At 43.7% G+C, this 15,559-nt stretch overlaps 1 protein-coding gene across 2 annotated transcripts in view; it reads right to left on the bottom strand.

The window, feature by feature from the left end:
• Nucleotides 1-15,559, bottom strand: part of SLC25A47 (solute carrier family 25 member 47) — a 130,456-nt gene that overhangs the window by 25,865 nt on the left and 89,032 nt on the right. Inside the window, exons 2-5 of one of the 2 annotated variants that reach the window (XM_086937807.1) lie at nt 10,766-10,809; nt 10,613-10,684; nt 10,328-10,510; nt 331-604 (exon numbers count right to left, since the gene is read on the bottom strand). In XM_086937807.1, the coding sequence (XP_086793933.1) occupies nt 331-604; nt 10,328-10,510; nt 10,613-10,684; nt 10,766-10,809 (573 nt within the window). The remainder of the gene's footprint in view (nt 1-330; nt 605-10,327; nt 10,511-10,612; nt 10,685-10,765; nt 10,810-15,559) is intronic. The other variant, XM_086937808.1, reaches the window with a different exon arrangement.

Below are 15,559 nucleotides of genomic sequence, written 5' to 3'. Positions count from 1 at the left end.
CATGCAGGAATCCCACACTCCCAGGGTTTTCAATCTGACCTTATCACCCTCTAGACACTAAGCTAATTTCCAAGTGGGACAGCCCAAAAAAGTGGAATTACAGCCACCGATTTACTCAGCAACATCACATTTCTAAGGCACCCTCAAGGGTCTGACCAGGAATAAATTGGAATTGCCACATCCATGATTTAATTAAACCTGCAATACCTCTAATTCCAGTGGCGGGATACTGGTCCAGTATTGCCAACTCTCTTGTAACGTGACCCTTAGCATTACAGTAATAGTGATAGTGAACGTGATAACGAGATAAATAGTAATCCTAGTTCATACCAGGTTTGTTCTGTCCAGCCGGCACAAGCCATTCTCGCAATATCGCATAAGAGAGGAAATAGGTTGCAAAGGAAGGACAATCCCTGCACATCAACGCAGAGCAGCCTTTGTAGAGTCCAAGGAAGCCTTCTTCTCGTACTATGGTCATCAGGCAATGTATCGGTCCGAGATACTTGGGTTTGGAGACAAGAGACGCGCTTTGTATCGAAGGATGAGGGTGCATCTGTGTCTGCAGTCGAACTTTGGCCACGTCAGCAGGTGAGGTCACCACAACCTGGCAACAAAAATTGGAAGAGAAGCTTATTCGCTGTCTACCAATCTCAAAAACATTTTCACGGGTTCTCTTTAGTCACCGCTTCTACACATTATGGTATTTACTGGTCACATCTTTTTGGACGACATTTGTACTAGAACTGTCATGCTGCTCATGTCAATAATCAGGAACAAGAAAACACAGTCAAGTGTATCTGTTTTGAACACATAGTTTGGCAGAAATTATTTTTGGAACAGTTAAACCTCCAGGTGACAATTGACAATTATGATATATAATCTGCCTTTTAAAACAGCAGGCATGTAATCAGAGGAGGATTACCTAAGTGTCCCCTGTGAGTACAGTGACAGCCTCAAACCTTCCACTGCAAGTTATTTACAGGACAGCAATAGTTCTGTCTTGCAAGCATGCTGGCGTGTATGAATATAAACAAAAGACTGGAGCTGCTTTTCCATTGAAAGTGTTAAAACATTAGGTTTATTTTCAAACAGACATTTACCCACGCCCCACTGTGATGTAAAAACAATCGCAAACCAAATACATGTATTGAATGAATAAATGAAGGACCCCTCTCCATAGAATACAGTATAAAACGAATCACCTCGAGGTTCTGTCCATTTCAGCAGGCAAGGGAAGAGAGGTTAAAGTAGATAGCGTTGTTTTCAAGGTAGCAAAGTTTTGTAAGGTTAGGTTTCAGTCGCAGTTCTCCAGGCCCCTAAGACTGCCGAAACTGCGCGAGAATAAAGTGCAAAACACACGGGAGTTAAGAAATAATCTAGGCCTATGAGAGCCATACACGAATGGTCTATTTTATTTACCTCTGCACAATACTCACGTCTGATTTTACGCCTATAGTTTTAATCCCTAAGGCAGCCAAGACTGCAATGCACCAATAAAGCAAAGTCGGGTATACATACAGAAAGCAGGCAACAGACGCATGCGTACATTCACGCTCTCCAGAACGATGCGCACACCCTCAAAGACACACACACAAACACATGCACCTACAACAATCGTCATTGATGAGTGACAGTTGACCTGGAAAAGTCTCTAGTTTCAATTAAGCAGAAGAGCACGACCCTCCCCCACCCCGTGCCCCCGTTAAAGGGTGCAAGGGCAGAGACATCTGTCAGTCGCCAGCTGTCAGTCAGTCTCGTGCCCATGCGTCAAACAAAACCCGAAAAGCTAGTTTCGTACATGACCTGTATGTTTTAACCTGAAACCTACCACCTCCATGATGTTTCGAATGAAGCCCGGGGCAGTGGGGCTCTGCGTCAGGTGATTGCGTCAGGTGATTACGGCAGGTACAAGGTGTCCTTGTATTTATCACAGGTGCAGAACATTATCTGTCAAGATGACTGTATGTAAATTGGAAGGCCAAAGCGATGACAATATTCATTTCCTGAATGGTGAGCTGATTGTCTGGGAAACTGTCCAGTCCTGAATGTAATCCTTACCCAAGTGGGCTGAGTCTCACCAGTGCTGAGCAACAGTAGTTTTTAGGTCTCGCCTGTCGATGCGCATGCGCATCGAGCAAGCGAGACTATAGGGGCTCATCGACTCTTTATCTAACTGCAAGGAATCGTGGCGATTCCTTGCAGTGCCCGTGACTTTTAAGGTCAATGCGCATGCGCATTAAGCTTATGCGCATGCGCATTGACCTTAAAAGTCACGGGCGCGTGCACGTCCGTGTTTGTTTACCCTTGCCTACTCTCTCTCTCCGCCCCCGTTCCGCCCCCTCCCCTTCCCGCCGTGTCGCATTTCTCCTCCCCCCTCCCCTCTCTTCCCTCCGTCTTCCTGCCGTGTCGCACCTCTCCCCTCTCCGCCCCCTCCCCTGCCCGCCGTGTCAAAGCAGGAATAAGGCATTTGTCCCGATGCTCAGTCTTAGTAAGTAGCTCAATGCTCACCTCTTCACACAATTCCTAGAAGAAACCTATAAATGATTACTGGTCCGTACAGCAAATGTGCATTTGTTATGTAATGCTGCAAAATTGTTCAATTTTCGTCCAATCTCGATGTAGTTCTATAATCAGCATTATTTTAGTTGCAAAATGGCAATCCCGGGCCATAATTTCAGACTGATTTGTTTGTAAACTCACCAACAATGCATAGTTCATGTTGGATGGGGTGTGTTTTCGTCTTTCTCTCCTCTCTAAGCCTTTTTGGGTTTCAATATCACCAGGATGTTTTGGCAGGGAGCCATCTGGTGCCAGGACGTTTTTTTTCTGCTTTTGCAGTAGCAGACTCATCCGGATTCAACACACACACACCCTCTCCCCCGCTCCGCCCCCTCCCCGCCATGTCTGCCCCCTTCCCGCCGTCTCGCATTTCTCCTCCCCCCTCCCCTCTCTTCCCTCCGTCTTCCTGCCGTGTCGCACCTCTCCCCTCTCCGCCCCCTCCCCTGCCCGCCCCCTCCCCTGCCCGCCGTGTCAAAGCAGGAATAAGGCATTTGTCCCGATGCTCAGTCTTAGTAAGTAGCTCAATGCTCACCTCTTCACACAATTCCTAGAAGAAACCTATAAATGATTACTGGTCCGTACAGCAAATGTGCATTTGTTATGTAATGCTGCAAAATTGTTCAATTTTCGTCCAATCTCGATGTAGTTCTATAATCAGCATTATTTTAGTTGCAAAATGGCAATCCCGGGCCATAATTTCAGACTGATTTGTTTGTAAACTCACCAACAATGCATAGTTCATGTTGGATGGGGTGTGTTTTCGTCTTTCTCTCCTCTCTAAGCCTTTTTGGGTTTCAATATCACCAGGATGTTTTGGCAGGGAGCCATCTGGTGCCAGGACGTTTTTTTCTGCTTTTGCAGTAGCAGACTCATCCGGATTCAACACACAAACACCCTCTCCCCCGCTCCGCCCCCTCCCCGCCATGTCTGCCCCCTTCCCGCCGTCTCGCATTTCTCCTCCCCCCTCCCCTCTCTTCCCTCCGTCTTCCTGCCGTGTCGCACCTCTCCCCTCTCCGCCCCCTCCCCTGCCCGCCCCCTCCCCTGCCCGCCCTGTCAAAGCAGGAATAAGGCATTTGTCCCGATGCTCAGTCTTAGTAAGTAGCTCAATGCTCACCTCTTCACACAATTCCTAGAAGAAACCTATAAATGATTACTGGTCCGTACAGCAAATGTGCATTTGTTATGTAATGCTGCAAAATTGTTCAATTTTCGTCCAATCTCGATGTAGTTCTATAATCAGCATTATTTTAGTTGCAAAATGGCAATCCCGGGCCATAATTTCAGACTGATTTGTTTGTAAACTCACCAACAATGCATAGTTCATGTTGGATGGGGTGTGTTTTCGTCTTTCTCTCCTCTCTAAGCCTTTTTGGGTTTCAATATCACCAGGATGTTTTGGCAGGGAGCCATCTGGTGCCAGGACGTTTTTTTTCTGCTTTTGCAGTAGCAGACTCATCCGGATTCAACACACACACACCCTCTCCCCCGCTCCGCCCCCTCCCCGCCATGTCTGCCCCCTTCCCGCCGTCTCGCATTTCTCCTCCCCCCTCCCCTCTCTTCCCTCCGTCTTCCTGCCGTGTCGCACCTCTCCCCTCTCCGCCCCCTCCCCTGCCCGCCGTGTCAAAGCAGGAATAAAAATGGTTATAATTTGAGATAACCGTCGTTTGAAATTTCAAAAGCATGCTTCTCTGGTGCAGCCAATGCAGCCTGAAACTCTTTACCTCCTAATATGAGGCATTTGTCCCGATGCTCAGTCTTAGTAAGTAGCTCAATGCTCACCTCTTCACACAATTCCTAGAAGAAACCTATAAATGATTACTGGTCCGTACAGCAAATGTGCATTTGTTATGTAATGCTGCAAAATTGTTCAATTTTCGTCCAATCTCGATGTAGTTCTATAATCAGCATTATTTTAGTTGCATCGATCTGCACAGATTTGCCTCAACCCTCAACCCCTCACCCTCAACCCCTCACCCTCAACCCCTCACCCTCAACCCCTCACCCTCAACACCTCACCCTCAACCCCTCACTCACCCTCACTCTCCCTCACTCACCCTCACTCACCCTCACTCTCACTCACTCACCCTCACTCACCCTCACTCACCCACCCTCACTCACCCTCACTCACCCTCACTCACCCTCACCCCCTCACTCACCCTCACTCATCCTCACTCACCCTCAACACCTCACCCTCACCCACCCTCAACCCCTCACGCTAACTCACATTCACCCTCACTCACCCTCACCCTCACTCACCCTCACTCTCACTCACCCTCACTCTCACTCACCCTCAACCCCTCACTCACCCTCAACACCTCACTCACCCTCAACCCCTCACCCTCACACAGTGCAATAGGTCTCGGAGGATTTTTAGTTAGAGCTTTTAGAATTGTTTATGGCTTTTTTTATTTGTAATTCTTTAGCATTGGCTACAGGAAACAAAAATGCTAAAGATTTACAACAAAAAACCCATAAACAATTCTAAAAGCACTAACTCTAATGCTGCGAGACCTATTGCATTTCCAATGCTTGTTTAAAGGGGGGCTTGAAACGGGTCTCCCTCGGGCTCTGTTTTGTGCCCTGGCGGGCCGTTTTTTCGGGACTGTAGTGACAGCAGGCACATCGATGTGTGCGTGCTTACACTGCTCACTGGTGGAGAAATTACGGAATGACGTCACGCAAGGCGAGATTTGTAGGGGAGGGTAAATCCTTTAAAGGTAATCATTTTCTCTCTGGATTTCCCTTCTCTTTTGAAACTCAGTAGCAGCAACATTGTGGTGGTGTCACCAGGGCTTTAAGGGGAAGCGTTTTCAATATTATAAACAAGCCATAGTTGCTGCTTATTTATCTTATGCAAATAACAATCATTGACAAAGCCAATAGTTCTGACTTGTTGTAGGTATGATGTTACTTGTTGTATCATATATCTGGGTGCAATGACAGAAACAGCAAAATATAAGTCGGGCGGCACAGATTTTTGTCTTATGTGTTTTTAACCAATATAAAACAACAATTCCCTTGAGCAAGATCATATACATAGACACCATGAATGGAAAAAGCAATAACTATTACAAGAAAATATGAAGTAAAAAACTGACAAAATTTATTGTATACAGTAAAGTTAAAAAAGCAGAAACAAAGTATACTGCTTGACACAGGTTAAAATAATTATAACAATAAAATAACAATCATACCTTCAATATTGACCAGCAATATTGCTAAGAACAGACAGAAAAACAGTAAGACATACAGTTTGTACAAAACAAAGTGTGTGTTCTGATATTCTTTTTAAGGCACCGATGTTATGCACTCTAAGACCATAATATGTCAACATCAGTGTCTGAACCATGAATCACACTGTACTAAGGCGTCAAAGCACAGATTTTTGTCTTATGTGTTTTTAAGCCATGCCCTTAATTACATTAGCCAGGCCCCTTTGAGAGACCCACCATTTTTTTCATCCCACTTAAAGCCCTGTCCTTACCACAGTTTGCTATCTGTGTTAATTTTTGCTAAACGGAAGCCTGAAAAGGGCATCCTTTCGGACTTACTCGCACTTATTTCAAAAAAACTCACCTTCTCTTTTTACATACCGCGACCTTATATTTTCATTTTTATTTGACAAATTAGGCACTTTGGGAAGGAGCTGCTCCAATGTGCAATTATATTGCTAATTTAGTGGAGATTAAAAACAAAGAACTAGGAGACAGTCACATGGGCACCAAGTCGTCCTTAACAGGGAAGCAATATGAATGAAGAGGGGAAATTGTGCTGACATATAGGTCAGTATTTTGAAACAAGAAAAACTAAGGCCCATATTTACAAGGCCCTTGCTCTGCCATTGCGACACTTTTTGTGGCGCAACTGCGGCGCAAATCACGAAATCATACTTTTGGCCTCATAAATATGGGCACAGATTCTCATAGCTGTCAGGCAAGGCAACGCAGCGCAGCCCCTAAAGAGGAAACACTGCATTGTGTGAAGGCCGGCTTTAGGGCAGTGCGACAGGTGCGGCCACACTGGGCGCTGATCTGTGGAGGGAGAGCTGTAACCTCAGGGTGGTGCTCCTTGTTTCATTCATCTTTAAACTCACTGCTGATATAATAACATAGATGTTCTAATGAGGCAAGTTATTTTACACCACTCTGCTTCTAGCCCATGCACCATTGATTGGACTAATTAATTATTAATTAATACAGTAAAGCCCTTTTCAGGTCATTTGCTGAATAGCTCCCATTCAAAGAAAAATGAGCCAACATTGAAATCCACCATCACTCCCAAACAAAACATTACTTGGAGCAAAGGTACTTACTGCCAGAGGGCCCCAAAGAGCTCCATATTGACAGGCATTTAGGATCGTATTGATTAAAATTAATGAGGCTACTCTACATCCAATTCATTGTAATGGTGATTATCTTCATGATCATGAATTATACTAAATAAATGGCTTGGTGCATCCTACAAGGACCTTCAGAGGGGATCTAGAACGAAATGGTTTACCAATACATCCAAGAAGATGAATGGCTGCTGAAAGCATATTATTGCACTCATTGTAACAATCCCCTGAATACAAGCTTTGGCCCCTACATAGAACATCAATGTGAGTAAGCCAAAGCACATCATGCTACTGTACACCTAGGGTGTCTGCATTATGTCATGGAGTATGAGCCTGGATTTGCCCTGAGGTCACATATCCTGAGAAGTTCATCACACCTGATTTCTGATTTGTCTTTTCATCTGTTTTATCTTTAATATAAGAATTGAACAATCCCAAGAGCCTTACATCAACAGGAATGTCAAAAGACTGTGTTTTATCAACTATCCTAGAAACAGCCCATGCCCAACGTTTTAGACATTTATCCTCTTCATCGCATCCTGCGGGGTCTGACAGTCAATATATGATGGCGTTGGTTCTACATAGGGTCACAGTGAAGTTTCCTTCATCAGTCATATTGTTGTAGGTTTGCCTACTTCCCAGCATTTCCAGAGCAATGACCAGATTTCTTAGTGGTAGTCTGCTTTTACCTGCATCGGGTAACCCCTTGGGGAAGCTGTGTGCATTACAAATCTCTTAAATAATCGTTTTAGAGTGTCACCCTGTCAAAATACATCCTGAAAATAACAAGCAAACAGACACAGGCCAAAATACCCCCTCCACTCCCAGGGAAGGATGGAAAAAGTTGGGCTAGGATTAGGAATTGTGTAATTGATACGGGCCATGCCACCCTATCGCTCTTTCCAATCCCAGTTCTAATCTAGGAAATTATAAAAAAGCAATCAGCGGCTGTGAATCTATAGATTGAGGAAATGATGCAGCAAACGTGACTCTTTATTACACCCAAACAGAAACACGACAAATTAATTCCGTATTCCTACCTCTCTATGTAAAGGGTAGCCACACAGGGGAAAAACAGGATGGATTGTGGGAGGGCGTGCCTCATGTACCTACCTCATATAGAGGTAGGAGTTAAAAGAGAAGTTGGGGCTTTGATAGGGCAATTCTTTACAGGTGGGTCGAGTCATGGATTAGGAATGGGAAGAGGAAGCTGGATGAGAAGTGATGGAGAAAGGTTTCATGCGAAAAGAAACTTGCTCGGATTCAATATTCTCGAAATAACATGCAATTTATTAACCAACATGTTTTGTGAATACTAAAACCGCACCACACTACATTTCTAGTATCTAAGGGAAGCTTTTCAATGTGCTTTACTAACAGTAACCCGAGTGTCTTAATATGGCCTCCGAAAACGTGGGAACTCTTAAGAGCATGCGTCTGCCACATCTACGTGGTGTGACGTATCTATGCATTTGGTGGGAATTCTTGCAGCTGAGCACTATTGCCAAAGATGGCTGCTTCATGTTTCACATACTAATGCACATGCTTCTGCTTGAACTAGACTTTGTTCATCCTGCTTAACTATTAATGCTATAGTTAAAATAAATCAATAGGGTTAGAGTAGAAATAAGTGGTATATAGTGCATTCATTTATTTTCGCATTCTAATGTGTCTCTCTTTGACTTTATTATTAGCTCGTATTTGGGCCTGAAGGGTGATTTGAATCGCCATATTGAATTTCCTCTGCGCATGTGCCGGGAGCACTGAGAGACCTCGAGCGGTGGCATTGAAACCTTGCCAAGACCGTCTTACCCATGATGTTCCTGGGAAACTGACCGTCTGACCCCACAAGAGGAAGAAACTGAATGATTTTGAATACATTGTATATGAAATTGAAACTAATATTGCGGGGTGGAATAAAACCATGGGAAAGTAAATTATGAGTTGGAACATTGATCAACTATATCGAATGGAAATGATATCATACTACTATGATGTGATGACCTCTCCTCGTCTTTCTGACCAACCAAATAAAGGGAATACACACATTTGCAACATTGGGGGTGGTACATGCTCTGGAAAATGGTATAACTAAGGTAGGCTTAGTCAGTTAGATTGTCCGACTTGTCACAGACCTGTCACTGGCCCATCGTATGCTGAAGGAGAATCGAGAGCAGAGGGCTGGTCCAGTACTCTATCAGAAGATTCGGGGTTTACTGAGGGAGAAGAATCGATTACCCAGTCTGGGTCGGAATGTAGCCGCAGAAAGGGGTGTGACGCTGGCTTTGCACTTAGCTGGGGATACCTGTCCTGATCTGCACCTGTCCTGTCCTGTTGGCCCCTGATTAGTCGGGAGCCTTTTCTTGCCCCAGCCCACAGCCAGGATTGGTCTTCGCACCATTCTATGTAGATATAATCTGTGTGGTATGTCCTTGTACCGTTTCCCTTTTTCACCCTTCCCAGGTACCAATGTCTGAAAATATACCTCTAAAGTCTTGCAGAATTATTGCTTTAATAATTATTTTCTTACTTGAAAAGTCTTTAACTTCACTACTTTGGCTGTTGACTCATAACATATTGCATAGATAAAGTGTTTAAAATTTACCTGAGTCTGTGGTTATTTATGAAGGTAAATGTTATTCTCTACCTATTATTCTAACTCCCTTGATCCTTAGGAACAGATATAAGTCCTAAAAGGGAATACAATTCTGATAGGCAGGAAGTTAAGCAGGATTACCGGTTCAAGGTGTGAATGTTTATGGGCCCAGGCGAGTAAGGTAAACTGAGCTGGTAATCCCACGCCATCAGAAGGTGAAGTAGGTTTCTCCATTAGTACATGCAAAGCAATTCATTGTTTTAGTAACTACCAGAAAATGTTGCATACATTCTGAAATAGGTATATGATTAACTTGTTCACAACAACACGTCTTCTAGTATCTACCATTAACAAGCAGTCTCCTAGGCACACAAATTAACTCCCCATGTTTTAAACCACTTGCCTCATATCACACACTCCAACAAATCAGTTTCTTAAAATGTGACATGATCTCCTCTTAGAAACAAGGTTTCACTTACTACCCATTGTAACCAATTTTCTGGGGATAATGGCACAGGTCTATAGCTAACCAAAATGACTGTTCAAGGCTTCCATTTTAAGAGGTCAGGTTTCAAGTACTAATGGTGGCAGCCAACAGCAGTAGGCATGCTGGTATTTGTAGTTTCACTTGCCTTTCCTAAGCAAGGGCCTTAAACTTCCCATTCCTGGTGTTCTTGATTGGAAAACTAGGACTGACTAAAAGTCGCCATCATAATATGCGGTCATCATCATCATGCGGTCTTTTATGAAATATGATACAGACAATGTTTTTTGATGGAAAACTTGATAATAAAAAAAGAAACTATTATTATTTTTTGTTTTGCGTTTAAACATACCTGTACAGCCCCGGCAGCATATCCAGATGCGAAAATATCCACCTTGGATGGCTTCACTTCTGCGTTGCCATATCGCAGCTTACATATTTTATGGAGACAGTTCCGGTATGTGCCGAATATGATGGAAGAGCTGACAGAAACCGTGGAAACAGGCATGGACATTCCTTTGAAAAATCCCGAAATCTAAAAATAAGGAATGAAATGAAAGGTTTAAGTATATCAAGTATACTGTCCTGCCTATTTAAGGACAATATTTTTATGCTGAAGCAAAATATTAGCACAAACCTTTTCTCTTTTGTACGTCGAGCGCATACAGTGCCAAACTCCATTGTAAGCTCGCTGGGTCTGAATCCGCACCTGTGTTTAAAGTGCAGAATGTGGTTAAGGCAGTGGGGTTTCAAAGGGAGTATATTGGGGCAGTATATTTAAAACATATACCTTTATTGTATCCAGAGGGTAGCCCACTGCCACGCCAAAGGCACCTGAAACAAAAAAGTGGTTAACTATTGAATACAAATGTAGGCACTGTTTCAGTTTAGATTTCCGCCTAATTAATAGCATTTTGGCCCTGATTCTGACTGGTGCAAGAATAATAATGCAGTATACCCACGTCCGGAAGTATTGTTACTGAGAAATATCCCAGTAATGCGACTTGCACTCTCAAGATACCTTGGGTATGGGGAAATACAGCTCTTGATTCCCATTGCAACATGTCATTTTCGGGTAATTTCCTATGCAAAACTTTGAGATGTTCTTAGCCGGTGAAATGTCTGAAGGTGAATATTAGAAAACTCCTGCAGAAGTAATAATTCTCCTCTTCACGCCAATAATTACTGGCCAACTCGAGAATTCCTTCAAACTGGGAGTGGTGGTAGCCATTTTGTTTTAAATTTAAAGTTTCTCCTATAAATGTTCGTTTTTAAAATTCTTTTGAAAAATAGACAAAAAATGACTTCCTAAAACTCCCCTGGATTGCCATGTTTATTTTCACATTTTTATATTTTCATTGTTAATCCATATTTGAAAATGTAAGCTGTTTATATTTTGTTGTTCAGTAGGCAAAGTCACTGCCTTTAAATAGGTACATGGCTTCTTCTCATGTCACCAACTTACCTTGTTGCACATTTGGCATCACTTTACTCAGTTGACAGCATCTCTGCCTTGCACACTTTGTTTATGGATTACTGGCCTTCTCTGATTTCCCCACTTATTTTGCTGTATGTTCACACAGCCCTCAATTGCTCCTGTGGCTAGCTTTATGCTGTGGGGCTCCGACATCCCATCCCTCCATCCTCCAACTGTCCTACCTACACACAGGCTGTCCAAGTAAATATCTGCAGCTTTCACCTGAGTCTAGCATAACAGAAATTATAACATGTAATTCTGGACCTTTAGAGTCGATGAAACCTGCCAGCTTATTACAGGTATATTTTGCAGGCCTGTCTCTCGCACCATCACACTGCTAGGCGCTGATGCCACTGACATCCAGGCTAAAAGATCGATGGGTCTCTCTGAAGACATACTTAATTACTATGGCCACTGATGAGGCTGTGGGAACGATAACAGAAGGTGGACTTTAAGATGCAATGTTTAGCCTTAAGACTTTTAGCCAGCCAAGGGTGAAGGCGTGTCTGGCATTTGTCACACTGTTAGAAATTTGTTTGTAGGTTGTCTGGGGTATGAGCCCTAGTCAAGCAGCAACCAGAATCCTAGTGAGGGTAAGAAGCCGGCAAATCCTAAATTAACCTGTGCTCACCATCTGGTAGCTTGGCACAGAGCAGTCAGGTTTAACTTAGAGGCAATATGTAAAGAATTTGTGCAATGCTTCAAACAGTAAAACAGTGAAAACACCACACAAAAAGATTCCACACCAGGTTAGAAGAATAGAACTTCATTTAATAAATAAAATAAGACCAACATGACAAAATCCAATAAGTAGAACTTGAGATATGACTTGTTAAAGAATAAACTGTAAAATAGCGCATAGAAGCAAAAATTTCTTACTTGGGATATCTGATTGCGCAATACTGGGACAAAGTCAAACATTCAGGCCGACCACGATGGAGTGTGGGCTGGACACAGGGACCCAGTGAAGCCCGCTGAACAAAAGTACCTTGATCTTGGCTGCATCAACGTTGAAGATGCGATGCGCAGATGAAGAAATGGGTTGGTGTTGATCCACGCAGTGAAGACGGTGCGCCAGTCTTAATCCGCCCAACAGCGGCGATGCATCGGCTCCAAAGAGCGAAGATCTGCAAGGTGGAGATTCGTCATCGTCATCGGGGATGCTGTTGATGAAGATGTAGAGACCTTGTGCAGTGGTGGTTCCGAAGGCGATGAGTTGGTTCTGGTCCCACAGCAGGAGTGATGCACTTGTTCTGATCCTCATAACAGGAGCAATGTACCGGTTTCCATCCATGCAACAGCGTCGATGCACCGATTCAACAGCGGATGTGTGGGATTTGTTGAAGCAAACACCGTAGACTTCACTTTTAAGGGTCCAGTACTGGGGTGGCACCACTTGGCAGGGCAGACTCTCAGACTGCAGAGTCCTGGTGCAGAAGCAGGTAAATTGGACGTCTTTTATGTCCCTGAGACTTAAGATTAGGAGGCAAGCCAGCTAATCCTTGGTGTCACTCTGGGTCCAAGTGATGCAGGTACATCCCTTTTCACCCAGGCAGGGATACAGCAGGCAGCAGGGTAGCACAGCAGGGAAAAACAGCAGTCCAGTGGTGTGGCAATCCTTCAGCAGCACAGCAGTCCTTCTTCTTAGCAGTCTTCATAGGTCCAGAAGGGTACTGAAGTGGTGGTATAAGAGGTCCAATACTTATACCCAGTTGTGCCTTTGAAGTGGAGGAGATTTCGAAAACAGGTCTTTGAAGTGCACAGAGGTTCTTCCTTCCTTCCTGTCCTGGCTCCAGACTCACCACAAGGGAGTATGCAACCCTTTGTATGTGGACAGGACATAGCCTATTCAGGTGTAAGTTAAGTTAGGCTGGGTCCAGCTCCTCCTTACAATCCTCTGAGGATGGCCCATCAAGTCATACCTAAGCTTCCATTGTGTGTGGTTGTCTAGGGGAATACACAAAGCCCAGCTAACAGACGTGCATCAGAGAGAGGCAGCAGACAACACATGGCTACAGTAAGAAAATGCCAATCTTCTTAAAGTGGCATTTTCAGAATTGCAATTTAAAATCCAACTTCACCATTAGTTGTGATTTTGAATTGTGATTCCAGAAACACAAAACTTGTAAAGTCTATCTCTTCACAATCAGGAATTACACTTAAATGTAATAAGGTTATCCCAATGTTATCCTATGGGAGAGATAGGCTTTGCAGTAGTAAAAAACGAATTTGAGAGTTTTTCACTAACAGGACAATCAAAATTAGGAGTGCATGTCCTACCTTTAGAATACATTGCCCACTGGGTTGTCCAGGGCCTACCTTAGAGGAGACTTATATGTATAAAAAGGGATGGTTTAGGCCTGGCAAGAGGTTTATCTTACCAGATCGAAAAGGCAGCGTAAACTGCACATACAGGCTCTGCAGTCGCAAGCCTGAGCCATGGTTAGAGGGCTACTTGCGTGCAATGAGGGCTGGGGGCCCACTAGTAGCATTTAATGTACAGGCCTGGGCACATGTAGTGCACTTTACTAGGGACTTATAAGTAAATTAAATATGCCAATTGGGGATAAACCAATATTACCATGTTTAGCCGGGTCTAGTGCCTTAGTGGACTATTGCGTCCACTGTAGAGGCCTGTGTTTGACCTCATGGTCACAGGCTCAAATCCCAGTGGGTCCACTCAGCCTTTCATCCTTCTGAGGTTAATAAATGAGTACCATTGAGTTGGGTAACAATAAATATCTGTTATTCAGAGCCAAAGATACCCTTTGGGGTGAACGCAAGCTTTGCAACTACACATGTTATGTTTAGGGGACAGAGCACAAACACTTTAGTACAGGTTAGCAGTGGTAAAGTGCACAGAGTCCTCAAGCCAGCAAAAACGAGGTCAGTAAACTGGAGGAGGTATGCAAAAAGTTGGTAGGTAAGACCACCCTAAGGCTGTCAGGTCTTAACACACACCATGTCCTTTTGCAAAGTAACCAAAAAATTGCACAATAAATAGTTGTAATGTGATATGTCTCTCATTCAGAGGATACTTCACTGTAGGCTCTCTGTTATATATTTAAGATCAAGCAGGGCACTGCTCCTTTATATTTACAGGAACTCATTCATACGTATCATCCTACACGTTCTCTCTCACAAAGGTGATTTTGTGATTCCAAGATATAAGTTGGTGAGAATGGGCGGTCGCTCCTTCTCCCACTTTGGCTCGAAGATCTGGAATTCCCTGCCAACTTCATTGAAAACTGAAACCATCTATCTTAACTTTCGCAAAGGCCTCAAGACATGGCTTTTCCTGCAATAATTAGCTTTTTTTTGTTCTCTATTCCGTCTTTTAAGCTATCCCTTGGCGCTGGGAAACCCTGTGTGGGTAGCTGTGCGCCTTAAAAGTTAAATAAATAAAATAAATAAATAGAGGTGTAATGCGTGATGATAATGTTGCTGTTCTTTTGGATATGATGCACTACTATAAGATGCACTGGCCCTGCATGTTAACAATTTGCTTTGCTCCTTTCCTTTCATACATTGTATATGATCCTACCTCGTTGGCAAAAAAGAAAAAGAAAAAATCTTGGTACTACTTAATGATAAAAACAGTTCATATAAAAAAAATCTTAGGTGACACCTGGAAAGGCCCTAGCTTTTGTCCTTCCAGTGAGGTAGGTATCAATCCCAGTGGATGGCGGCTTGATGGGGGAGTTAAATGCCTCCAGACTGGTTTTACTTGGCACAGAGGGGAGGACTGCTCATTACAATGGCCACACCTCTGGGTGGAAACACGGTCTGCACGATGGGAGTAGGGCTTTACCTCTTGGATTTTAGAAGTGAGGGGAACTGTGGGATTGTTTGCTGTAGGGCACTGCTGCAAAGGTGATTAGGGTAACCATTGGTTACTTTTACCCCATAGGTTTGCAGAGCTAGGAGTTACCCCCTCCCACTAGTAAGTGGCAGGTATAAATGGGATATCCCAAGGTACCCTTCTCAGAATTCTTTTTGGACCTGAGGAAGAACAGAAGACCTGAGAAGAGCCCTGAAGGACTGAAGGGGGTTTGACTTCCAAAAAAAGAGTAATTCCAAGGGTAAAACATCTTACTGGTCCAAAAC

Source organism: Lissotriton vulgaris, chromosome 9 (genome assembly GCF_964263255.1).
Source record: "Lissotriton vulgaris chromosome 9, aLisVul1.2, whole genome shotgun sequence".
Classification (NCBI taxonomy): domain Eukaryota; kingdom Metazoa; phylum Chordata; class Amphibia; order Caudata; family Salamandridae; genus Lissotriton; species Lissotriton vulgaris.
This window is presented reverse-complemented; position numbering and strand designations above follow the sequence as displayed.